Here is a 26,635-nt window from a genome sequence, read left to right as displayed (position 1 = left end):
ATACGGCAAGTTGAGACCCCTCAGGAAGTTGTGGCTGAACAAGCTATTGAACATTCCCCAGACACCGGTGTCTTTAAATATAAGGCTATATATAAAGTTATAAAATCCAATCCTTAACCCCGAACCAAACACAAATGTTTTAGTGTACATGAAGTAGTAAGATGCTTAGGATTAAAAAAATACTAATAAACTGTACAATGAACACTGCAGATTAACTACATACAGGAGCAACAAAAAAAAACTGTTACAAATGGTATATTTACTGAATGACCTTCCCCACGTCCACCTTTGCAAAAAATACCAAATAAAATGGAGTGGAGTGTAGAAAGGAATTAGACAAAGTCCCATAAATAGTCTGTTGCAAAAGATTAAAGCATATGGGATCAAGATGGGCCTGTTAATTGGCTTGGTGTTAAGAGGTAAACTATTGTACTAGCAGTATGTTTTTCTGACTGGAAGCCTGAGACCAGAGGTGTACCAAAGGAACCAGTGCTGGGGCCTTTGTTGTTAGTGATATACACTCAGTAGCCACTATGTTAGATACAGGAATGGAATCTGATAGTCTTACATTGATATAGACCATCCACTTCAAAGTTCGATACGTTGTGCGTTCAGAGATGTTCTTCTGCACACAGTTGTTGCAACATGTGGTTGTGTTATTCTCACCATCCTGTCAGCTTGAACCAGTCTGGCCATTCTCCTCTCTCTCATTAACAAGGTTTTTCACCCACAGAACTGCTACTCACTGGATTTTTTTTTTTTTTTTGTTTTTCCACACCATTCTCTGTAAACTCTAGAGGCTGTTGTGCGTGAAAATCCCAGCAGCTTCTGATACATGCAACTTACCCCATCTGACATCAACAACCATTCCACAGTCACTGAGATCCCCATTCTGATGTTTGGTCTCAACAACTGAACCTCTTGACCATGTCTGCATGCCTTTAAACACTGAATTGCTGCTACATGATTGGCTGATTAGATATTTGCATTAAGGTGTACCTAATAAAGTGGCCACCAAGTGTGTATTACTGACCTGGACATGAATGTAGGATGGACAATTTAAGTTTATGGATGACATGAAAAGTAGTAATGTTGTGGATAGGAGGAAGGTGATCCAAGGCCTCAAAAAGATAGATCAAATGGAAAGCTGAGCAGATCACTGACAGGTAGAATTCAATCTTGACGACTATGAAGCAAGATTTCCAGAACAAGGTTAGGTGCAGGAGTTGAGTGGGCGAAGTGGTCCCGATCTTCCAAGCAGAGCATTGCCTTTATCAGAGCTGGGGAGCAGCCAATACCCACCAAAAGAACATCTGCAGGCATTCTGACCTCTGCAAGGGACTGGCAGCTGTTGGTGGACCTCAAATGGCAGCTGAGGTTCCCTAACCACATCGCAGCCACCACCCTGCAACCAGACATTGTCCTAGTGTCCGAGTCTACTAAACAAGTGGTGCTGCTGGAGCTGACAGTCCCATGGGAAGATTGCTTGGAAGAAGCTTTTGAAAGGAAGCTCTCCAAGTACACAGGACTGGTCAGCAACTGTCAGCAGGCTGGATGGAGAGCGAGGTGTCTCCCAGTGGAGGTTGGTTGTAGGGGATTTGCAGCCTGTTCCTTAGTTAGAGCCTTCAGCAATTTTGGCATCGAAGGAGAGAGGAAGAGGAGAGCCATCCGCAGTACCACCGATGCGGCAGAGAGGGCCTCAAGATGGCTGTGGCTCAAAAGAGGGGAGCCATGGAGTCATAAGCAGCTAGCCATCTGGACACAAGCTGGGGTCTGATCAACCCCAACTGGGTCACCTGGAGGAGGGTGCATGATGTTGAAAGACCCGAAACACCCGATGATTCCAGGAACATGACTGAAGATGTGTCCAGAAGCATCAGTAGATGTATGTACACAGGACCGATAAAGAAAACGGTAAGCTACTAAAGGGATGTTGATGATCAGAGGGACCTTGAGATTCAAGTCCATGGTAAATGGGCATGGAAACAGTAAATAAGAGTAGTGAAGAAAACATGTCATGCTTGCCTTCATAGGTCAGGGCATAGACTATAAAGTTTGGGAAGTTATGTTGCAACTCTAAAATCATGGTTAGGCAGCACTTGAATACCATGTGTAGATATGGCCACCATATTACAAAAGGATGTGATTTTCACTGGAGAGGGGGGCAGAAGAGACTCACCAGGATGTTGCCTGGATTGGTTTTTGCCCGGATTGGCTTTTGCCCCTCTCCCTTCTCAGAGCAGAGTGACATTGGATTAAATCAGATCACTGATTTTGTGATTGCTAGTGTATGAGGTGCACTTGGCATTAAGGCAAATAAAGCAGGGTTCATAAAGCACGGAAGGGAATCTTGTGATTTGAGTATGGGTACAGGTTACAAGAGCCTCACACTTGGTCCGCCATTCAATAAGAAAATGGCTAAATATGAGTGTTCAAGGACTGTTTATAAATAAATATTCAGGGGAAAAAAAAAGTCAAAAAGCAAGCTACTGAAGAATGATTAACAGAATCAAAGAACAATTTCCCCAGGGGAACAGTGATGGTATCAGGCTTTTGAGCTTGTGCAGCCAAATGAAAAACAGCTTCCATAACATCCAGCAGGAGGTAATGTGCAACCACAGGACTGAGCAGTCTGGCAACACATGGGACAGATGATGTCACTAGTACCCAGTAACAACTTGCATCCACCATGGCAGCAAGATGCACCCTTCAGCCCCACGTTAGAACTGCTCAGCACTCACGTTAACCCGCCCAATAGCAGACCTCAGATGCACCTTCTGCACACCAGGAACAGGCAATTAATTGCTGCAAGAACAGATGTTCACACCAGCTTTCAAGCTCAGCAGCCGGGAGCTCAAGTGGATATCTTGACTAGAGTACACACCTCTGTGTTGGACTAGATAACCAGGAGCATTCTTGATAAATCAGTGCTCTTCAGTACAGCACAGTCTATATAGAAGAAAGCAAGGGTAGTTGAAATCAAGATCATATCAACCACCATCTTACTGAGTGTTAGAACATCTTTGAGTACCTCAATGCCTGCTCCTATTTTCAAGTCACACAAGATTATTTTTGTGCACTGTGCCAATCACAAAAACTGATCTGATTTAAACAATTTCCCCCACAGTAAATGAAGGTAACTTCAAGTAGTTGCAGGTTATGCTTCAGAACACCAAAAAAATTAAAAAGGACCAGGCCTGATAATTTGTGTATTTTATTTTATAAGTGGTGAATCAGCTGAACACATGCTGTTGACAATGAAACATACAATTCCGTACACCTTCCTTTTCCAAGGCAATCTTTCATTCATCTGTCTTCTTATGCATGTGAAATCAATCCACATTCCCTAGAAGGTCAAAGTAATAAGTTTGACTGCAAAATAAATTGTGTGTAATATTACCACCAGTTCAAGCATACGCTGGGGATTCTAGCAGTTGTTCCATACTAAAGACTATTCCACAAACGAGATGGTCATGTTGCACCCTTATTTGGGTTATGATCAGCAGGAAAATTAGATAATTCAGATTATACAGAAACAGCTCCAGGTTTAATTCAAATGTCACCGCCTCTTACCATCCCTTCATATTCATCACTAAGAGGTGCTGGTTTACTCTGGAAATACTTTCACTGCTGCCTCCCATAATGTTCAAAATTCATTTACATGTTTAAAAAAAAAATCAAGTTTTCTGAGACCTACTCAATCAGCAATGTGCAAATTGACCTGGACCCTTTGTGGTCAAAATAATTCAGTGTAATATCTTCACAAGCAGTATTTAAATTTCACACCAATTCAATTTAAAATTTAAAATACATTTCACTTTCCTCTCAGGCAAGGGGAAAAAAAATCTACAGAACAGCTTGGATCAAAGACCAGAGTTCTTTGTGTTGATAGCCTTATAAATAACTTCACAAGTGTTTTTAAAATTACTTGGACCAGTTATGTCCCAGTCCCACAAACAATAAGGTCCTTTTTAAACACATTGCTGCAGCTATACAGATGTGTAACACAAGAAATAATATCAGAAGTACAACAGTAGCACACTGATAAAAATTATGCTCTCCTCCACCCCCCTCCCCCCCATGATCTTTTACAGTTTTGGCAACAGTAGAATAAGTTCACAGAAGTAATGGGGGGGAGGGGGAGGGAGGGAGGAAAGAGGGGGAAGAGAAAGAGAAAAGAATGTATGTCAAGCAACTACATAGGTTCCCTTGTTTGGTGAAACAAGATTATATTTGCAAATCTTGTTTTCCGTATTGAATACTCTAAAATTCTAACACCTCTTTACCAGAATCCACAAGAAAAAAATGACCCATGACAATTTAATCCATACATAAAAATAAGTTTATTAACCACTTCATATTTACTAGATGTCAAAGAGGAGTTGCCTCCCATGTTGTATTCAAGAGAAACTCACTTTTAACATTTTCTGATTACTTTCTTAGAATAATGTTCCCTAGTATCCAAGTCTTTCTAAATTCATTTTATTTTCTCTCTCCATTCAAATACCTTTTGCCAACAGGTCAGTTTTTACCTCATTTCCTCTTGAGTTTTAAACAGTTTCTTTCAACGTTAGCACCTATATCTAGCTATACTTATTCAATTCCAGTCATCTATCCTCCATTGTAATCACTGCTGTAAGAACTTACTCAAATCATACCTATGGCTGTATGTGAATGATCTTAGGCTGTCTTACTTCTGTACAAAATCACCTAGCCCCCCACCCCCCCAAAAAAAAACAACAGTGTGCACTTACCACCCTAAGTGCCCACACAGCTATTTTGTGTTCCACTACCAAGATCCTCCATTTACAATTTCTCACTGTTTAAAAATACAACTTTGTTATGCTTCTTGCCAACATGCTAAACATCACATTTGCCCAGTTTACTCCATCTATCAACCTTTTACTTTTGAAAACACCCCACCGCTCACTCAAACATTGTACTATCAGCAAACTTGTAGACATTATACTGTACACAGTTGAGCATGAGACTCATCCTAGTTACCCAGTAGTAGATCAACCTGAAAAAAAATCTTTCTATTCTGAGTGATTTCTGCATCTTAGCCAAACTATGTGACTCAATGTTTATTGTGTAGCAACCTTCAGAAAAGCATCTTCTGAATTGTAGACACAAATTATCTAGTGAGATTCCATCTTCTTCACTGATAATTATATCCCCAAAAATTAGAATTAACAAACATGATTTTTCCTCTTCAGAAAATTACAGTCAACGCAGTTTTATAAGGGTCCTGTTATGTGTTTTAGTCAGATTTCACCATTATGTTAATATTGTCAAACCAACTGTTTAAAATTTCCTACTTCTCTCCCTTCAATGATGCATTTGCTAACTTTCAATATCCTGGAAATGAGATAGAATCTAGAAAATTGTGACGGATCACCACTAATGCATCCACCCTCACTCTGCAACTAATTTTTTTAAGAAAACAGTAGGATGCAGGTTAGCACATCCATGGCATTTATCCAATTTTAGACCCACTGATTTGTCTACTACCTACCAGAATACATTCATTCTTTCTTTTTAAATCTTTTCATTAATTTCAACATCATACACATTACAAAAAATATGTACAGAGTGATTGGGATTGTATTAATTAATAAGAATTGTTATACAAGTATACAGTCAAGTAACACAGTTAGCAAACCTCCCAAAATCTCACAAATTAATAGAATATACAAGTACAAAAATACCATAAACAGAAAAAATATATCTCATTAGAAAAAAAACTAATCTACCCAAACTAAAAGGAAAAGAAAAAGGGCTATTATGATACCTCAGATAAAACGAATAGTGTTGCCAGAATTTATCTTCATTACCACTCGATTGAAGCTTCTGCAACAAATCTTGACAAAGATAAATGGAAAAATATGTTTAATGCTTCAACCTCATCTTTCTTACCCACTATAATTTCTCCTGTTATTAACATTTTTGTTATTCCCCCATTTACATTGTTATAGGTCTTGTAATTTTTAAAAAATATTTCTTGCTAATTTATTCTCAATCATTATTTCCATCAACATTTCAGGCATTTACTATTTCCTAAAACTCTCCTAGACTTCAGTCTTATATATTACACAACTACAAGCCTGACTTAATTGATTTTTATTTATTAAAATGACTTATTGCCAGCCAGTGTAGTGGCATCCACACTGGACTTTGAGGCAAGTGGTCCCGAGTTTGAGTCCGGCTGGCTCCTTGCACATTTTCCCATCAGTGCTGGGTTAAGGATCAAGCTAGCAACTCGGCTTTGCAAAAATAGCAAGACAAAAATGCTAAAGGAACAGCCAACTCTGCCTTTGAAGGTGGTGGTGAACCACTGCAAAGCCCATGGTGAAGGTATCCATACAATGTTGTTTGGCAAGTAGTTCTAGGATTTAAATCCAGCAACAATTTCAGAACAGCAATATTTTTGTATCTACTTTTGGTGCCAATGTCAGCTGCAGATTGTTGATCTACTTTGTACTTTGATTCTCTTAAACCAGTAGAAAGAGACATTGACCTGGCGTCACTCAGCCCCAATTTGGACATAAATACATTACCTTTCCTTCATCATATTGACTTACTTGTAGGCAGATTAAAAATGATTATGTACTAATTGCTTGACAAGCTTTTCTTATTTCTAAATTCTCTCAATCACTTTGCTGTTGTCAGGATACTGTCAATAATTGCAGCCAGTGCTCGGTCTCCACTTAGAATTCTGGCTCTGTTTTTCTGGGTTAAGATTATTTCTCTCTATTGATTTTCTGCCGTCTTTTATTATCACAGCCTCTCTGCACCAGTAGCACAAGTTTACCCTGCCCCCAATATCCCATTCCCTCCCCACCCTTTTTCATGGGAGAAACAAAGAGGCAACTACAGATTAAATAATGGAATTGATTATCAGGACTAAACTTGGAATTACCTCTTTAATTATAAAGCATTTATCATGGAATCGTAAGTTTTCCAACTGACATAGATCACTCCCAAGGTACCAAAGTGGAGACTGAATAGCCTTAAAACGGACCATTGCGGTTTCCAAGGCCTGGCAGACTCGGTCACGGGAAATTACAATCAAAGTAAATTATCAAAGTACATAGATGTCATTATATACAACTCTGAAATCCATTTTCTTGTGGCCATACTCAATAAGTCAACCATAATGGAACCAATGAAAGACCATGTCAACTGGGTGTACAATCAGTCTCCAAAAGACAAACTGTGCAAGTACAAAAAGAAAGAAAAATAATAAATAAGCAACAAGTACCGAAAACATGAGATTCACTAGACTATTGCTCAAAGCTTCAACCTGTACCCTCACACAAAGCAACATTTTTCAAAAATGAGAGATTTCAAATCTGAACGAAAAACTTCCAGATAAAAAATATTTATGATAGACAACTTAAACATGCCTAACTCTATATTCAGCTAATCATCACAGGCATACCATTTTGAAAAAGCAAAGTGGAGCATTTTTGGAGTGAAGAATCCTGCTGCTGAAAGGAGTTTGTATGTTCTGACCATAACTGCATGGGTTTCTTCCAAGTGGTCTGGTTTCCTTCCACTTACCAGAGAATACCAATTAGTAGATTAATTGATCACATGGGTGTAACTGGGTAGCTCAGCTCACTGGGCCAGAAGAGCCCATTACAGTGCTGCATCTCAAAATAGAATAGCTCAAATGATTTTCCCCTTTTCCAGTTTAGTATCACTGAGCTCTACTACAAAATCACTTCCATTTACAAAGCTCAAGTATAGGCCTTCCTCAGGTTACGAATGAGGGACCTATGGACAGTTCATACATACCAACAAGCTCTTGGGAGATTGACAGAATGAATTTACCAGCTACTTCTGTGGGGATGCAAGTATCTTTTTGGCATGGGAACAGAGCAGAGCACCTCAATGTGCTCTGTCCACCAATTTGAGTTACAACATCCAGGATTGAGTCAATCAGAACAAAGTGTTAAGTAAATTCTCTGCTTACTCAGAGTCAGTGAGGCCACCTGCTTGTCCCATGTCTGCTCACCCCTCCCATCACAGCTGTCTGTGGTTTTCTCCCACAAGCTGTCTTTGTTCATTACTGATTTGTGAACAATGCAGGTTATGAACAGTTCTCAGAAAAAGAACTCAGTCATGAGCTGGGAACTGCAAGTAACTGACACAGGAAAGGTGATGTTATATTCTTAGTGTGTGGATCAGTGTCATGCTAGCCAGTGTATTTAAGCTTTGGAATAATCATATGACTTCTGTATTGAAGAAAGTAAACCTTCGGTCATCTTCTCTGGATGAAAGGTAGCACAATACAAGGAGCCACACACAACATCAACAAAAAAAAAGTACCCTATCTGGCTGCGTCATTGTGTGATATGCAAACTGCAAGGCAACAGACCACAAGGGGACAGGAAAAACTGCTGAGGGGACCACCGAAGTCTCTCCCCCACCCTCATTTGTGGCATTTATCGGGAGCATGGCATATGAAGGGCCTGAAACAATCCCTACCACAATCTACTTGACCCACTGCTGTCAGGAAGGAGGTACTGTATATGAGAATCAGGACTGGAGGATTGCCAGATTAGGTAAATTTCTTCCCCCAGGCTGTGGGACCAATGAATACCCTGCCATTACCAAGGTGCTGTTTACCTGTGCTGCACACTCCACATGCATCTTGAATTACATTTTGTACATTTAGGGTAATACTTTGCTTTATGTTCTGTGTGTGAAATATGCATTGTCAATGCATCATGCAGAGGAATGTTGTTTTGTTTGGTTATACATATGTACAGTATGACAATAAACTTAAAAAATACAATAGCAATAGTAGCATTATCACAAATGCACAATAACTACAAAAAATATCACATCTGAGGATTTATGGACACAATTTAAACGAACAGGAAATACCTCTTTCAAGACAGTCTGTATCAACACACAAGGAGCATCTGGGGGGGCGGGGGGGGGGCCAAGACTCTTCATTAAGACTGAAATGAGGGCAGAAGCCAGATTAAAAGAATGAGGGGTGGTGAAGGGAAGACCAGAAGGTGGCATGTAATAGGTGAATCTAGATGAGGGTGAAGGAGGGGTTCCAAAAGAGAAATAATGCGAGAAGCTCAGAGCAGATAAAGCAGGCAAGGCAAAGTGCCAGAGGAATCTGATTATTCTGACTATCTGATAAGAAGGAATGCAGACTGTGGAATAAAGATAAGGCAGGGTATCAGAGGAAGTGTGTTGATTCAGATACGCAACTGCTCTGACCCCCCCCCCCCCACCTCCACTCCTTTCAAGTACCCATATGACATTAAACCTCAGCGCTCCAAGCTACAGAAAGAACAAACATTGTTGTTGACTCATCCTTACTGGACGTGCGATACAAAGTCAAAGTGAATTATCAAAGTTCATATGTCATCATATACTACCTTGAGATTTATTTTCTTGCAGGCAATTTCAGGAAAATAAAGAAATACAATAGAATTTATGAAAAACTAAAACTATGTGCAAAAGACAAGAGATTGTGAAAATAAATAAATACTGAGAACACAAGTTGTAGAAAGTGAGTCTGTAGGTTGTAGAACCAGTTCAGTGTTTAGTTGAGTGAAGTTATCCATGGTGGTTAGGAGACTGATGTTTGTAGGCCAACAACTCTTTCTGAACAAAGCAGCAACTACTATCAAGGATCCCCAAAATCCAGGCCATGCTCTCGACTCACTGCTGCCATCAGGATGCAGGCACAGGAACCTTTATTACTCTTCAACCATCAGGCTCATGGGAGAGTATGGATAACTTCACTCACCTCAACAGTGAACTGATTCCACAACATATGGACTCGCTTTCAAGGACCCTACAACTCATGTTGTCAGTATTATTTGTTTTGCATTTAATGTTACTGTTATTTGCAGTTTGTCTTTTGCACATCGGTTGCTTGTCAGTTTTAGGAGTGGTTTTTTTGTTGATTCCATTGTACTTCTTAGTTCTACCATGAATGCCTGCAAGAAAATCATTCTCAGAGCAGTAAATAGTGTCATATACTGCACATACTTGGATAATAAATTTACTTTGAACAATGATAGAGATATAAACTCAATAACTATCATTTCACTATACTTCCTCAATTATAGAAGGCTCAAGTAAATTTTGGAAGAGACTAACACTGCTACTTAAGAAAGTGGCGGGAAAGAAAACAGGAACTACAGTATATGTCACATTGGTTAACACCAATTGCCAGAAATAAAAACCATAAAAAAGTGAGTAGAGGGGACAATAGTTCAAAGCAAACGGGAGTGGGATGATGGGCAGATGGAACCAGGTATTACATATTCACAAGAAACAATGTACAGAAAACTCTGACCACTACAAAATTCTACATGTAAAACCTCTTTCAAAACCTGTAAACATTGAGAAGAAAATTCTCAATGTTTCAATCTCAACAAGATACAACTTGAGGACAAGTTTAAAGTGTCAGTTAATTTTTAATGACAGGCTCAGTGAACTTTGGTTTCTTGACATGTCTGGTCAGTTTTATAGTTACTTTGATCATACATGTATTACAATACTGAACGATTGCTTTCAACCTCAAGTGCTGATTGTCAGTCCCATTTGACGACTGAAGTGTCCACAATGATTATGCAGGTAGGTTTGCAAAAAAATTAATGGAATTCTTATCACAAACAACAGTCCTTCTACAGCTGGAGCTACGTCATTCTGAAAGTTTACAACGAGTGCTTTCAGAGGCAAATCTTCCGAAAACGAGCCCCTCTATAAATTAGTTATGATAACATCGTTTTAACAATTGATAAAAATACCAAAGGTTAATTAAGAAAATAAAGCCAATCACAGGTTTTTCAATTATTACATGCTGAATTAAGTTATCTTATTCAAGATGTGATAGTCAGATTATACAAGCCGCAATAACTTTCTGATAGCCCCTCACAGGAAGATTCACATTTACAATGTAATAGATTAACTTAAAAAAGCAGCAAATTGAAGATTAGAGAGATTATTGTCCTTTTGTTGACATATCAATTATGCTTCTTTCAGCAGCAAGTTTCTTTTCCCTTGTTATGCCCCTTGCAAGCTCCAGTGGTGAATTGATCATTTCTTTATAACTGGTTCAGGGGTAATGCACTGAATAATAACCTTGTGTTATTATAGCCCCAGTGCTTTCAGACACCAGAAAGCTAAAATTCCAGTTCCTGCAATTTTAAGTATACAACTTCAAAATTAAAAAGTGTACACCCAAATAGTCAGCTTTCAGATTTATTTTTCCCCCTTAGAGGGACCTTTCCTCCAATACAAAATCAGCTCATTATTAACAATCAGCGTTTAGTTTATTTGTTCTTCCCTACATAACAAAGCAGCACATCACTAAACACAAAAATCGCTGGACAACAAAGTTTGGGCAAATTGGCTATTTCAAATAACTTCCATCCATATGACCAACCCAAAGGCAGAAGTCCAGTGGGTAGTGCAATACTGTCTACTTGCCTGACTGGATGTAACTGCAGCACATACATTAAGGAGTTCTTCTTACAAACATTTATCCACTACCCTAAACATCTATCGCAGGAAAACAACACAATCTAATGCAACAACTCAACAACGCTACTTCAGATCTGCAACTCCAGCATTTAGAAATAAAATGCCATGGACAGCTCAATCTGCAGGGTTGTCTAGCCACACAAAAGTTCCTGTGTAACTGAGAGCAATACTCTCAGATTCTATTTAATGCCATAACCCTCCCAAATGCAGGAGGAGAGAGAAGCAGCGCGCCACGCGTGCGCAGCCCTCCGATGAAAAATGATATCGTATCTGTTAAATAGGGGCCGTGGACAATTCTGATTTGATGGAGATGGATGTGAAAGCACAGAGGAACATATGGAAAAATTTCTGAAACGCTCGTTCACTGCTGTTGTTACTGCGCAGTCGGGAATCTTTCAGAGGGAAGGCCTCAAAATCCCCGGCTTTGCCTGCTGTTGGTGACTGAGAAGGAGGTCGAATCGTTCGGATAGAGATGGCGCTCAGTACCCAGTATCGGAGAGCTGATCAGAGCTTGATGTTTTCGGATGACTCAGAGTCGGACCGTGGTCGTTATGGCAGGGAGAGCTTTTCTTCCTTCTCTCCGTCTGTGTGAGATATGGGGCATCTGAGAGACTTTGAACTTTACTGTGCTCATGGACTTCTTCATCAAGTTATGGTATTGTTGCACTGTTGTAACTATGTTATAATTATGTGGTTTTGTTAGTTTTTTTTCCAGTCTTGGTCTGTCCTGTGTTTTGTGATATCACACCGGAGGAAATATTGTATCATTTCTTAATGCATGTATTACTAAATGACAATAAAAGAGGACTGCTTGTCTTCATAATCTAAAAATCCCATAGTACATGAGGATGGAAACCAGAAGGATTATGAACTTATACGGTATGGAAACAAGCCTTTCAGCCCAAACTCATCCATTATCGAAGAAACCCTTGAGCATTTGTATTAATCCTCAAGCTGCGTACACGTTGCATTACAATTTAATTTTTCCTACTGAATATACTACATACTCATTATTTACTATGCAAACAAAACAGACATTGGATAATATTTTGACTCATTATCATACCGCACAGAAATGTGCCCTTTCAACTGGGGTGTCCATCTCTGTTAATCCCATCTGCCTACTCTATGCCTTTCCTGTCCAAGTACCTGTCCAAATGTCTTGTAACTATTGTGTAACACATACAAAATGCTGGAAGAATGCAGCAGGTCAGGCAGCAGCTACGGAAAGAATAAACAACCAATGCATTGGGCCAAGAAACTTCATCAGCACTGGAAAAGAATGGGGAAGAAGGCAGGTTCTGCATCTACCACCTCCTCAGGAGTTTGTTCCAAACAACCGCAACCCTGTGGCATTCGTCAGATCTCCAAATCCTGTGTTCCCATATTCTATCCTGAAATTTGGCATCAAAGATGCTACTCCCTTTACAAGGCGTTAAAAATAAAGATACCTCAGACCCAGACACAAAGGTTCTGCAGGTGCTGAAAATCACGAGCAACATACAGAAGATGCTAGAAGAACTCAGGAGCATCTATGGAGGAAAATGAACAGTAAACATTTCAGGCAGAGGCTCTTCATCGGGACTGGAAGCAGGGCAGAAGCCAGAATAAAAAGGAGGGAGAGGAGCACAAGCTGGCAGGATTAGGTGAGTGAGGGAATGATGTGAGAAGCTATGAGGTGGTAAGTGGAAAAGGCAAAGGCTGAAGGAAGAATCTGACAGGAGAGCACTGTAGATCATGGAAAAAAGGGAAACAGGCAGAAAATCAGAGGGAGGTGAAGGGCAGGTCATGAAGGTGGGGGAGAGGATGAGAACAGGTGACAAGGCCAGAGTGAGAGAAAACAAACGAGCAAGATGAAAAAAGGAAAACAGAAGGGAGTGGTTACCAGAAGTTGCCAGAGAAAGGTTGGAGACAATCAAGATAGAATATGAAGTGTTGCTTCTACAACCTACATTTGACCTCATCACAAGAGTACAGGAGACCATGGACAGACATGTCGATATGGGAAATGGGAAGTCAACCACAGGGTTCCACCACCAGGCACATCTTTCCCTCTCCCTCTATTCTGCACAAGGATCGCTCTCCATAATGACTCCCTTGTCTACTTGATCTTCTCCACCAATCTCCTTGCTGCCACTGATCCCTGCAACCATATTAAGTTCTACACCTGCCTAGGATTTCCTCCTTCACCACTATACAAGCCCCAAAACAGTTCTTCCAGGTGAGGCAGCACTTCAATGCAAGTCTGTCAAGGTCAATATTAAATCCAGTGTGGCTTCCTCTACATTAGAGAGGATCAATGCAGACTGAGGGACCACTTTGTCAAATACCTTCATTCCATCTGCTATAACAGCAGAATCTGCCCATGTCCACCCAGTTCAATTCCCACAGCAACGTTTCGGTCCACAGCCTCCTTTACTGGCACGAGAGGCCAGAAGTAGATTGGAGGAGCAACATTTCATATTCTGTCTTGGTAGTCTCCAATCTGATGGCATCAACATCAATTTCTGTAAGCACTAGCCTGTTTACTCTCCTCCCCAACCCCTTTTTGATTTCTTTCATTCTGGGGGCACTGTCACCCCTTTTCTTCTCCTACCCTTTGGTTCTCCACCTCACCCCATAGTCTACTGTCCTCCATCAGATCCCATTTTCTTCAGCCCCTTGCCTCTTCCACCGATCACATCCCAGCTTCTCACATAACTCTTTCCTACCAGTTTGTGCTCCTCTCCCCTCATTGCTCTGGCTTTCACCCCTTTCCTCTCCAGTTTTGATGACAAGTCACAGATGAAGCAGTGACCATCCCCTACCATCCACATACGCTATCTGACTCACTGAGTTCCTCCAGCATTTTCTGCGTTTCTACTACAGACCAAGTAAACGCCAGAAACGTAACATGAGAAAATAAAACTCTCAGCAGTTCAGCATCCTGGTAAGAGAAACACGATTAACATTTAAATCATTGAAAGGTTAACTGTTTTCTACTCTATAGATGCTGCCTGAATTGTTGAGCACGTCCAGTTTTTTTTAAACTCGTCGAGAAATTTATCACAGTATTTCAACTCATCCAGAAAAATCATGGGTGCTTTCTGTTTTGTGCCCCCAACAAACATATTTATTTTCTAAATCTAATTCTTCATGTAATTCATTGAGTAGTCACGTCATATTTCATGCCAGTGTAGCATTTCACAATTCTCATAATTGACAATAACTTTTACTTTCAATTTAGTTAACACTTTTCAACCTTGATCTTGATTAACTCCTGATAATTATCAGTCCAGACCCTCACACTCTAAATCATCAGGCCTTACATTCATCTTCTCACCTACCACCCATCCTCCTGACCCTACCCCAATGTAAATCTTTGCTTTCCTCGGCAAACTACTTACCCACCAATACTTGCACTCCCACATCCCCCAGTTTAGTCTCTCCTTCCTATCCACAGGTTTGCTTTCCCGGAACGAGTGGCAACTCTCCTGCCCGTCACCTGCCCCGCAACGAGTGGCAGCTCTCCTGTCCGTCGCCTACTCCGCAACGAGTGACATTCTCCCAGTTATCTATCCGATAACTAGGGACATTCTCCAACGCCTGTCCCCATTTGACACCATCTACTTTAATTACTCCCTCCTCTCCCTGCCCTGCCCCACTATTTAATCTCCACCTCCCCTGTTGCGCTATTTAATGTCTCCCCCCACCCATTGTCTTTTCGTTTCCGCCCGAGCCTTTAGGTGTTCTCCCATCCGTCGGTACACTACATCGCCCTGTACTCACAGTTTCCGCCTTCCCCTAAGGCCTCACTTCGTTCCGCTCAACAACACAACATGGCGATGGGCACCAACGCACCAATCAGCCCCCAGCTTCTGCCACGGTTCTGCTTTTCACCAATCACAATCCAGATCGACACACCTTCCGTGGATGTTAGCCCAATCGTAGAACAGCGGTATTTCAATCAGAAGAGCGTCCTCCAATTGGTCATCAAATGAAGGTGGCTCCTTTTTCACCAATAAAAGAATGCCACCGCTGCTTGCTCTTTCTTGATAGGTGATCCCTATTAGCCAATCGGTGCTATACTGTACAGCTGCTATTCAATCAGAATACACAGCGCGGCAAACGGCAGCCAATCAACTATGGCGACAGCGTCATCTGCTGGCGGTGCTGAGTACAGGCAGCCGCTGCGGCTGGGTTGTGAAGTTCGTAGGTAGTTCTGTGTGCAGCTATCTGGAGGTTGCCAACTCTGCCGCCTATGGAGAGAGAGCGGGGTCGGGCTGGGCGAGGAAGACCCAAAAATGATTGTAGTACTGTAAGACCCCGGGGGCGACAGTCCTATTCTGTTCTGTTTTATTACATTTTAAGGAATGTAATAGTACAGAAATGAAAGCATTGAATGTTAATGTAAGAAAGAAAGGTTGCACGGTTTATTCTTGTATTTTAATTATGAATAAAGTTTATTTTGATATTTTAAAAACTTCTGTAGTTTTCCGCAGTTGAAGTTGGAATTGTGCTCACTGCTGCATCAGTGAGTTAAGAATCTTTGCCTTTTTCATCTTCTGCGTTTCGGAAAAATCATCGCGATCTCGTTGTGATTAAGAGTTCGATCTCATTACCTATGCCCCGGACAGGGATGTTTACTCTCCGCAGGTGGGAGGTTTTTGTAGAGAGCTGATGACTATTGGATCGCTGAACAGGTTGACGTCCACGCCCTTTTCTCTCGCTGGTTTGGGACATTTCGCTCAACAACATTGGTGGAGGGAAGGGAGGGATGGAATGAGCTTTGCACCAGACCCTTTTGTCATTGCCCCAATGACACAAATTTCACAATTGCAGCAACACACATCAAAGTTGCCGGTGAACGCAGCAGGCCAGGCAGCATCTCTAGGAAGAGGTACAGTCGACGTTTCAGGCCGAGACCCTTCGTCAGGACTAACTGAAGGAAAAGTTAGTAAGAGATTTGAAAGTAGGAGGGGGAGGGGGAGATCCAAAATGATAGGAGAAGACAGGAGGGGGAGGGATGGAGCCAAGAGCTGGACAGGTGATTGGCAAAAGGGATATGAGAGGATCATGGGACAGGAGGCCCAGGGAGAAGGAAAAGGGGGAGGGGGGAAAACCCAGAGGATGGGCAAGGGGTATAGTCAGAGGGACAGAAGGAGAAAAAGGAGAGAGAGAGAAAGAATGTGTGTATGTAAATAAATAACGGATGGGGTACAACGGGGAGGTGGGGCATTAGCAGAAGTTAGAGAAGTCAATGTTCATGCCATCAGGTTGGAGGCTACCCAGACGGAATATAAGGTGCTGTTCCTCCAACCTGAGTGCCCTCTGGGTTTTCCCCCCTCCCCCTTTTCCTTCTCCCTGGGCCTCCTGTCCCATGATCCTCTCATATCCCCTTTGCCAATCACCTGTCCAGCTCTTGGCTCCATCTCTCCCCCTCCTGTCTTCTCCTATCATTTTGGATCTCCCACTTTCAAATCTCTTACTAGCTCTTCTTTCAGTTAGTCCTGACGAAGGGTCTCGGCCGGAAACGTCGACTGTACCTCTCCCTAGAGATGCTGCCTGGCCTGCTGCGTTCACCAGCAATTTTAATGTGTGTTGCTTGAATTTCCAGCATCTGCAGAATTCCTCGTGTTTACAAATTTCACTTCTTTTTGTTTTAGATCAGGTCAGAAAACGAAACCTCGAGGAATAGAACTGATCGGATTTCGCAGCCCTGACATAATAAAGACTAGGTAATTGAAAAATAAGGTGATGCCAACTATCTTCCGACTTGCCGAGGGCCCAGTTTCCATGCCTTCCGACTTGCTAGAGCCCCAGTTCCAGCGCCCGTTCTGACTTGACGGGGCCTTGATGCCCATTCTATCACTCATGGTGATCTCATTTCCCAGGCTCTCTTCCCTGGTCTCCTTTGGAACTTTCTGGATTCATTGGATAATTATTAAATACAATGCATTGTAAAAAGATTAATTAAAATGTGTTAGCATATTAATACTAGATGCAATCCAGTCTAACACCACCAAAATGCAGTACGCGTTGGATGATCAGACCCTCACTGCCATCCTTCCTAGTGAATCGGATCCAATCCTCCATTCTGTTAATTTGTATTCAATTTTCATTATGTTGTGAATTTCTGCTTTAAAGGACTGTATTTGTTCTTGTAAATCACATTTAATTATTTAGGAGCTGGCGAATATTGCAGTGCCAATTAATGGAATTTTCAAATCTGTCAACCTACCCTTCATATTTTTGCAATTTACTTTTTTTGTATTAAACAGGTTGATTCAACTATATCCCTTTAAATATGTATCATAGATAGTCACTCTTGCCTTGGGACCCCTGTACCCGGGATTAATAATTCAGCCCTCATGCATGTTGCTAGAATTAAATTAGCTTGTTCAGTGGTTGTTTCCTCAACAAATTGATCAAGATATCTATCTCATATAAGTGCCAAGAATTGATTTCCTGCATTGTTTATTCAGGTTGATTTACCTGGCCAGCAGATTAAAGTCCACCATGATTATTGTATAACCCTTGATGTATGCACCTCTGATTTCCTCACTAATAATAAATCACTTTTACTACAAGCCTACAAACAACCCTGGCACCTGCTACTTCTTAGTTCCACCCAAATTGATTCTAATTTTATACCAAGATCTACCAAAAAGCACTAACCACTCCTCCCTTACTTAAGTTCCTTTTGAAGGTCAAAAACCCAAAACAATTAGTTCCATTTCTGAAATGCCAATTGGAATATATCCTTTTACAATTATTTACAATGTTACTTCAGCCTTTTCACAGGTGCAGCCTAAATTTTGATACAATGACTTTAAATCTGGCATTTTAACACTTTTCTAACTTTGATCTTATGTTGTGCTTGTTATCAGCCCCCTACTTATTTTGCTGGCTGAATTTCTAACTTCTACTTTCAGTTTTGGTTCTCACCCTCCTGATCCTCCTCTTAGTTTGAAGTTCAAAATCTGCAGGTGCTAAAACTTGAAACAGGAAATAGTGGAAACACTCAGCAGGTCAGTGAGCATCTGTGGAAAGAGGAGCAAAGATAATGTTTTGGATCAATTCTGTTTTTTTTTATGCATTATGCATTAATTCTGCTTCTCTTTGATCAGATGCTACCTGATCTGATCAGTTTTTAACAGCACTTTCAGTTTTGATTTCCTTCCAGTGTTCCAGTCCCTAAGTAAGGTACTTTAAACCCTTCCTAAAAGCCCCAGCATGCAGCTCTGCAAGGATATTGATCCCAGTCTTGCTGAAGTATACTTAGAGGTCCCCTTCCACCCAAAACAAACGTAAAGCCTCAATAACCTTCCTTCAGGAATCTAAAGCTCTCCCTGATGCACCATCTCTGCAGCCATTTTATGTTTCTCCCCATGTTTCCACTGAGAGATTGACCCATGATAACCTCTTTCCTAGATCCTACCTTTTATAGGATCCTAATTCCCCAAACTCATCTTACAGGACTACATCCCTTCTTTTAGTAATGAAACTTCTACCTTCAATCTACGATCCATCTATGTGACTATGAATTTACAGGTATGCCCCTTTATTTGGTCAAGCCCTCAATTTCCTGCACTCCAAAGATTAAAGTCCTACCTTGTTCAACCTCCCCCTATAACTCTGCCCTGGCAGCATCCCCGTAAACCTTCTCTTCACTCTTTCCAGTTTAATATGTTTCCTGTAACAAGGTGATCAAAAACAGTCAAAGTATGGTCTCAACAAGGTCTTATAGGACTGCAAAGTAACATCCCAAATCCTAGACTCAGTACAGGAAAAAAAATCCATAGGCATTTGAGTTCTGCTGTCATGGTTACCAATTATCCCTCAATAAGCAGGAAATCAAAAATATCACTGGCATATGTTGTGAAATTTGTTGTTTTGCGGCAGCAGTAGATTGCAATACATAAAAATAAAAGAAAATATATAACTTACAATATGAAATGTATACTGTCTAAAAATTAAATAAGTAGTGCAAAAGAAAAGAAAAGAAAAATAGTGCAGTAGTGTACGTGCATTCATTGTCTATTCAGAAATCTTCTGATGGAAGGGAAGAAGCTGTTCCGAAAACAGAGAGTGTGTGGCTTCAGGCTCCAATATCTCCTCCCTGATGGTAGCAATGAGAAGAGGGCATGTCTCGGGTGATGAGGGTCTTTCATGATAGATGCTGCTTCTTCGAGACACCACCTTCTGAAGATGTCCTCAATGCTGGGAGGTGAGTAATCCATGATGGAGCTGGCTGAGATTGAAACTTTCTGCAGCTTTTTCCGATTCAGTGCAGTGGCACCTCCATACCAGCGGGTGATACAACCAGTTAGAATGCGCTCCATGTTACATCTGTAGAAATTTGCACGTCTTTGGTGACTTACCAAGTCTCTTCAAACTCCTAATGAAAAAGAGCCACTGCATCGATATGTTGAGCCCAGGATAGATCCTCAGAGATGTTGACACCCAGAAACGTGAACCTACTCACCCTTTCCACTGCTGACCCCTCGATGAGGACTGGTGTGTGTGTTCCCTCGACTTCCCCTCCTGAAGTTGATAATCAATTCCTCAGACTTACTGATGTTTTGTGCAAGGTTAACTGGTCTGAATTTTGTCCTTGTGTTGGTCTTTTTACTGTGAGCAGATTTGCAGCACTGCAACTGGAACTATAAATCCTAAATACTTAATTGGCTGCAAGGCTCTTTGGGATTCTTTGCATATATTTGCAAGTCCTTACGTTGTCATGTGCCTCCTTTAGGAAACATGTTATGGAAATATTATGGAGCAAACATGATATGAAAGGCATCAGCACTTTACTCTTGTTAAGCTGTTTCATTTCAGACCTTAATAATACTTCAGTTTATTCCATGATATTTAATTTTTTTTTAATGAATGTAAGTGATGCAATTACTCAGATTCATTCACAAAGTCTTCTGAGGCCTCCATTGGTCAGGCTCGATATGGATGATAGGTCCTAGCTGTTTAGATATGCAAAGCCAGTGCAGGACGATATGGAGAGCAAGCTGTTGCCCATGTGCAAAGCTCCCCCTCTCCACACAGCTGATGAACCCAAAGGAACGGCAGACACTGATATAGTTTGGCACCAGCAGCGTGGCAGGAGTTGCCAGTCAGCATTGAACTCAATGCAGGACTATCTTAGGGACTCCAGCTCCAAATTCTTCCCTCAGGGTTTACTCCCGAAGCCTTCCCCATGAGTACATGTAGCTCCAAGACAGCATATGTTTAAGATCAGAATTTTCCTTCTCCTAGATGAGCTGCCAACCACAGCTGATGAGCCCCATCTGCCCGAACCGACTGGATTTAAGGTGCCTTTTCCCCTTCTCCTGATAGAGAAATGGTTCCACTTGGCTTAGTAGCTAAACCACACTTGAAGGCCAGGAGCTGGACTTGGTTGTCAGAGTCCAACCAAGCTGGACTTGGTTAAGGTGCATGCCATTGGGAGCTCATTCCCACTACCACCCCCAGTTATTTATAACAACCTTAAGGAACAAAAGTTTATCATTCTAATAATATGTAAAAATGCCTTCTCACAATACAATCTTGACAGATCACAATGTTGCTCAAATGTCGAGTTTCCAATTTATTCCATTTTTTTTTCTGTTGGGAGAAGGAAAAATATTTGTGGAAAAGAAGCCTTTCATCAAACAGAACTCCAGTTCACATTGACGGTGAATAAACTAACTGCAAATAGTGAGTACTGGCAGAAGCCTGTGATTACACCCTCTCTTTCAGAGAACCACACTGGATGAGAAAAATACTATTTTTTTCTGCTTCTGGCACACTTTTCTGTAATTTTCTCATTACTGATTAACGTACCATGGTACAAACTCCAAGAATTATGTCTTACAACTCAGGCATACACTAGGGTTGCAATGCAACTGAATTCCATTTGGTAATAATGTCTGGGGAGGAGCAAAGGGTGGATTCATGACAACCAGTAAGATACAGTACTGTTATCCACCCAAATGCGTTGTACTTATAAGGCTAAGCCAAATGGATATTTTCCTGCTTCTAAAAATTCCCTGAAAAAGTGCTTAACACTGTTTCATCATGGTGAGTAGAGACCAACGTGAAAAATGTATTCCGAATATTCCGAACTGTTGTGGTAACTGGGTATGGTCGAGCTTTTCTGAACGTTATATTATGTTGCATTAGATCAGGGGAAATAGTTGTAGAATTGGCCGAGGGAATTGGCTGTAGAAGACACAGGGAAGTGGTGGAGGGGTTTTATTCTGAATGGAAGTCTTTCACCAGCAAGGATGGGGTGTTCTATAAGGATAAGATCTGGGCCTTTATTGTTTGTAATACTTATAAATAATTGGAAGAAAACATAGGTGGGCTGATGATTAAGTCTATAGACGGCACAAAAATTGACAGAGTTGTGGATAGTGAAGACAATTTTCAAAGGGTATGGCAGGATACAGGCCAGTTGGAAGTATAAGCAGAGAAATGGCAGATGGAGTTTATTCCATTTGAGTGTGAGTTATCGCACTTTTGGAGGTCAGATGTAAGAAGAAAGTATGCAGAAAATGGTGGGACCTTTAGGAATGTTCTTGCACAGAGGAACCGTGGAATGAAAGTTCATAACTCCACGAAGGTGGCCACACAAATAGACAGGGTGGTAAAGAAGGTGTCTCATGCTTCATCAGACAGGGCATTGAGTATAAATGTTGGAAAGTCATGTTGCATCTGTATAAAACTTCGGTAATTGTCATTGTGTGCAATTTTGATGGCCACAGGAGAGGAAGGATATTAAGGCTTTGGAGAGAGTACTGAAGAGGTTCACCCAGATGTTGCCCAGATTACAGGGTATCAATTATAAGGAGAGGTTGGACAAATTTAATTGTTTTCTCTGAAGTGTTAGAGGTTGAGGGGTGACCTAAAAGAAAGATATTAAATTTTGAGCAATAGATATGGGGAGGTGCAGAAGTAGATATTGAAGAGGCATTTAGATAAACATATGAACAGGAAGGAAAATGAAGTTACAGACTATTTGCAAGCAACTGTACTGTTTAAATTGTCATTATGGTCTGCACAGATATCATGGGCCAAAGGACTTTTTACTGTGCCATACTGACCTATGTTGTACGAAATGGTTACAGGTTACTGCAATATTCAATCTATCCTATGGAAACAGTTTCTAAAAGAAAGAGTCTCAGAAATCTGATTTATTAAAGAAGATAAAGATGAAATTTAAGGAATCTCCAGATGTTGAAGCAATATTGTATGTCCCCAGACAGACACAGCACAGTGGCCCTTCACTTGCAACCCTCTCTGACCCTTATCATTTTTTGTAAGCTGGATGCCCATTTGGGTACATCTTTGCATCAATTTGTATGGTAAGAAGCTACCTCATTTTTTATTATTACTAGTAGTCCGATACCAAGACAAAAAGTCAGTGCCAGGAGCAGGAAAGCCACTCCCAAGATTCTGTATTTGATATTAAAGATAAGGCCAATATCCCAGTTGATTCTCCCCAGCAGTCATTACAACTTAATGACAAGTGATATCGCTACATTGCTATTCAATTTGGTTTGTAAATAAATACCCTTGTAGCAGCATATGAAGAAATCCCAGGAAATACTTATAAATTTCCTGGATATTACTACAAAATAAATATAATTTTAATAATTTTAGTGACCCCCCCCACAGGAGTTGCACATGATCTCCAGTAAACAGACAAATGATTCCAACATTAAATAAATGAAATTTATTAGTAGTAAAACATATGTAGTGAAATCTAATCTAATTACAGGGGTATCGAAACATTGCAGACAAAGGGTTTGGTGAAAATCTACAGAACATTGGGAAATTCCACAAACACTACATTGAAAAGGGATCAATTCTCAAGAGCAACACATACAAAATGCAGGAGGAACTCAGCAGGCCAGGCAGCATCTATGGAAAAGAGCACAGTCGATGTTTTGGGCCGAGCCCCTTCATTAGGACTAGAGAAAAAACCGCCAAGGAGCAGATTTAAAAGGTTGGAGGGGAGGGGAGAAAGAAACACCAGGTGATAGGTGAAACCTGAAGGTGGAGGTATGAGCAAAGAGCCGGGAGGTTGATTGGTGAAAGAGGCAGTGGGCCATAGAAGAAAGAAAATGGGGGAGGAGCACCAGAAGGAGGCGATGGGTGGGCAAGGAGATAAAGTGAGGGGGGGAAAAGGGGTTGGGAGATGCTGAAGACATTACCGGAAGTTCGAGAAATCGATGTTCATATCATCAGGTTGGAGGCTACCTAAACAGAATATAAGGCGTTGTTCCTCCAACCTAAATGTGGCCTCATCACGACAGTGGAGGAGGCCAAGGATGGACATATTGGAATGGGAATTGGAAGTGGAGTTAAAATGAGTGGCCACTAGGAAATCCCAATTTTTTTCTGGCAGACGGAGCATAGGTACTCAGCGAAGAGGTCTCCAAATCTATGTTGGGTCTCACCGATATACAGGAGGCCACACCCGGAGCACTGGACACAGTATATGACCCCAACAGACTCACCGAGGCATTGTCTCACCTGGAAGGACTGCTTAGGACCCTGAATGGTAGTGAGGGAGGAGGTGTAGGGACAGGTGCAGCACTTGTTCCACTTGCAAGGATAGGTGCCAGGAGGGAGATCAGTGGGGAGGGACAAATGGACAAGGGAGTTGCGTAGGGAGCTATCCCTGCAGAAAGTGGGGGTGGGGGGGGGAGGGAAGACGTGCTTGGTGGTGGGATCCAGTTGGAGATGGCGGAAGTTAAGGAGAATTATATGCTGGATGCAGAGGCTGGTGGGATGGTAGGTGACGACAAGAGGAACCCCTATAACTGGTAGGGTGGGATAAGGATGGGGTAAGAGTAGATGCGTGGGAAATGGAAGAGATGTGGTTGAGGGCAGTGTTGATGGTGGAGGAAGGGAAGCCCCTTTCTTTGAAAAAGCAGTTCATCTCCTTCGTCCTAGAATGAAAAGCCTCATCCTGAGAGCAGAAGCAGCGAAGACAGAAGAACTGAGAGAAGGGGATGATGTTTTTACAAGTAACAGGGTGGGAAGAAGTATAGTCTAGATAGCTGTGAGAGTCCATGGGTTTATAATAGACATCAGTGGATAAGCTGTCTCCAGACTTAGAGAAAGTAAGATCATGAAAGGGGAGGGAGGTTTTGGAAATGGACCAGGTACATTTGAGGGCAGGGTGAAATTTGGAGGCAAAGTGGATGAATTCTCATAGCGTTCCACACATAAGACCATAAAGCTGAAGGGAATCATTATACAAGAAAATGGAGGGGGGGGGGAGGGCTTAGATTTCATTACACATGAGGTATGAAGAGGCATCAACATGCACTTAGAAATAATTAGTCACCACTCATGAATCTGTTGAAATTTACTGAAGATTTAATGAGAGAAACTATCCAGCTCTATTTGGATGGTATAAGAGTAATAACAATACTACTACTACTACTAAGTCGACTCAGACCTAGGGGGCCGGCGTCGGGCACAAAACAATGATATTGAGAAAATCACATTTATCAAAAGGTTACTTTCAAATATCCAAGGATATCCATGATTCATGTATATCTCTGGATGCCATTCAGGATTTTTTAATAAGGAATAATGAATAGTAGTTTATAATAGATCAAAACTACAACATCTGCATAATGGGGAAGGTCTCTTAAATTGACACAAGATGCTGGAGACATGCTGGAGATCCAGAGTGACACACACAATGCTGGAGGAACTCAACTGGTCTGGCAGCATCTCTGGAAAGGAATAAGAAGTCAATGCTTTGGACTGAGACCCTTCCTCAGGACTGGAAGTGGAGGGAGAAGAAACTAGGAGAGGGGAAGGAGTACAAGCTGGAAGGTGAAACCAGGTGAGGGGAAGGTAGGTGGGTGGGGGAGGAGCTGTGACGTGAGGAGGTGGGAGGTGATAGGTGCAAAAGGTAAAGGGCTGAAGAAGGAGAGTGCACAAATGGGAGAAAAAGGAGGAGGAGGAGGAGCACCAGAGGGAGGTGATAGGCAAGTGAGGAGAAAAGAAAGGGTAAGAGGGGAGCCAAGATAGGGAATGGAAAAGGAGAAAAGTGGGAGGGTTGAGAAGTTACAGGAAGTTGGAGAAATCAATGTCATGCTATCAGGTTGGAGGGCATCCAAACGGAATATGAGGTGTTGCTCCTCCACCCTGAGAGTGGCCTCACCATGGCAGTAGAAGAGGCTACGGACCTATATGTGGGAATGGGAAGTGGAATTAAAATGTTTGACCACTAGCAAATCCACCCTGTGGTGAACAGAGAGAAGGTGCTCGCTCAACAAAGTGGTCCTCCAATCTACTTCTCCATAACTTCCAACATTTTCAATGGGATTCAATCACCAACTCCATTTTTACCTCCACCCCAACCACTTTCTGCTTTCCATAGAGATTGCTCTCTGTGATTGCCTTGCCTCCTTGTCCCTCTATTGATCTCCCTTCTGGCACCAATCCCTGCAAGCAGAACAAGTGCTACACTTGCCCATTCACCTCCTACCTCACCATCATTCAGGGCTCCAAACAGTCTTTCCAGGTAAGACAACACATTTGTCAGGGTCATCTACTGTATCGGGTGTTCCTAGTATGGCCTCCCTTACATCAGGGAGACTAGAACCATTCTGTTGCTTCAATACTGTTTGGTGTAACAAAGACACGACAGATGGATATTAATTAAGTTAGATAAATTAGGGTGTGCAACAGTAAATGTAAACGCAATTAATATATTCTAAGTGGATGTGTGGAGGAAGAAAACCCCAAGAATAGCATACACAGAAGATTTACCACTAAAGGAGTTCAATGCAACTAAAATTTGAAGAATTGAACTAGGCTAAATCACTGGAATAGAACAGGAAAGGGGTTGATCTTATAACTAGTTCCATCTATGGAATTCTCTGCCCAGGGAAGGAGTTGAGGCTTCCTCACAAAATATATTTAAGAAACAGTTAGATAGGTTTTTACATAGTTAGACAATTAAGGGTTATAGGGAAAAGGCAGGTAGGTGGAGCTGAGTTTACGGACAGATCAGCCATGATCTTATTGAATGGCGGGGCATGCTCGGTTGGCCGGATGGCCTACTCCTGCTCCTATTTCTTATGTTCTTATGTTCTTATTACTG

At 41.5% G+C, this 26,635-nt stretch overlaps 2 protein-coding genes across 5 annotated transcripts in view; one reads left to right on the top strand and one right to left on the bottom strand.

The window, feature by feature from the left end:
* Nucleotides 1-15,374, bottom strand: part of mtmr4 (myotubularin related protein 4) — a 121,248-nt gene extending 105,874 nt beyond the window's left edge. For 2 of the 4 annotated variants that reach the window (XM_072243731.1, XM_072243737.1), the window contains exon 1: nucleotides 15,295-15,374. The gene's annotated coding sequence lies outside the window, so the exon portion shown is untranslated. Of the gene's footprint in view, nucleotides 1-5,791; nucleotides 5,862-14,912; nucleotides 15,092-15,294 lie in introns of those variants that run through there. The other 2 variants (XM_072243734.1, XM_072243735.1) reach the window with 2 other exon arrangements.
* Nucleotides 15,375-21,464: 6,090 nt separating this feature from the next.
* The window catches only part of hpda (4-hydroxyphenylpyruvate dioxygenase a), a 58,563-nt gene continuing 53,392 nt past the window's right edge, over nucleotides 21,465-26,635 (top strand). The window contains exon 1 of the mRNA XM_072242778.1: nucleotides 21,465-21,579. Within this exon, the coding sequence (XP_072098879.1) occupies nucleotides 21,577-21,579 (3 nt within the window). The 5' untranslated portion in view covers nucleotides 21,465-21,576. The remainder of the gene's footprint in view (nucleotides 21,580-26,635) is intronic.

This window comes from Mobula birostris, chromosome 25 (assembly GCF_030028105.1).
Source record: "Mobula birostris isolate sMobBir1 chromosome 25, sMobBir1.hap1, whole genome shotgun sequence".
Classification (NCBI taxonomy): Eukaryota; Metazoa; Chordata; class Chondrichthyes; order Myliobatiformes; family Myliobatidae; genus Mobula; species Mobula birostris.
Note: the sequence above shows the minus strand (reverse complement) of the source record. Positions and strands in the feature narration are given on the sequence as shown.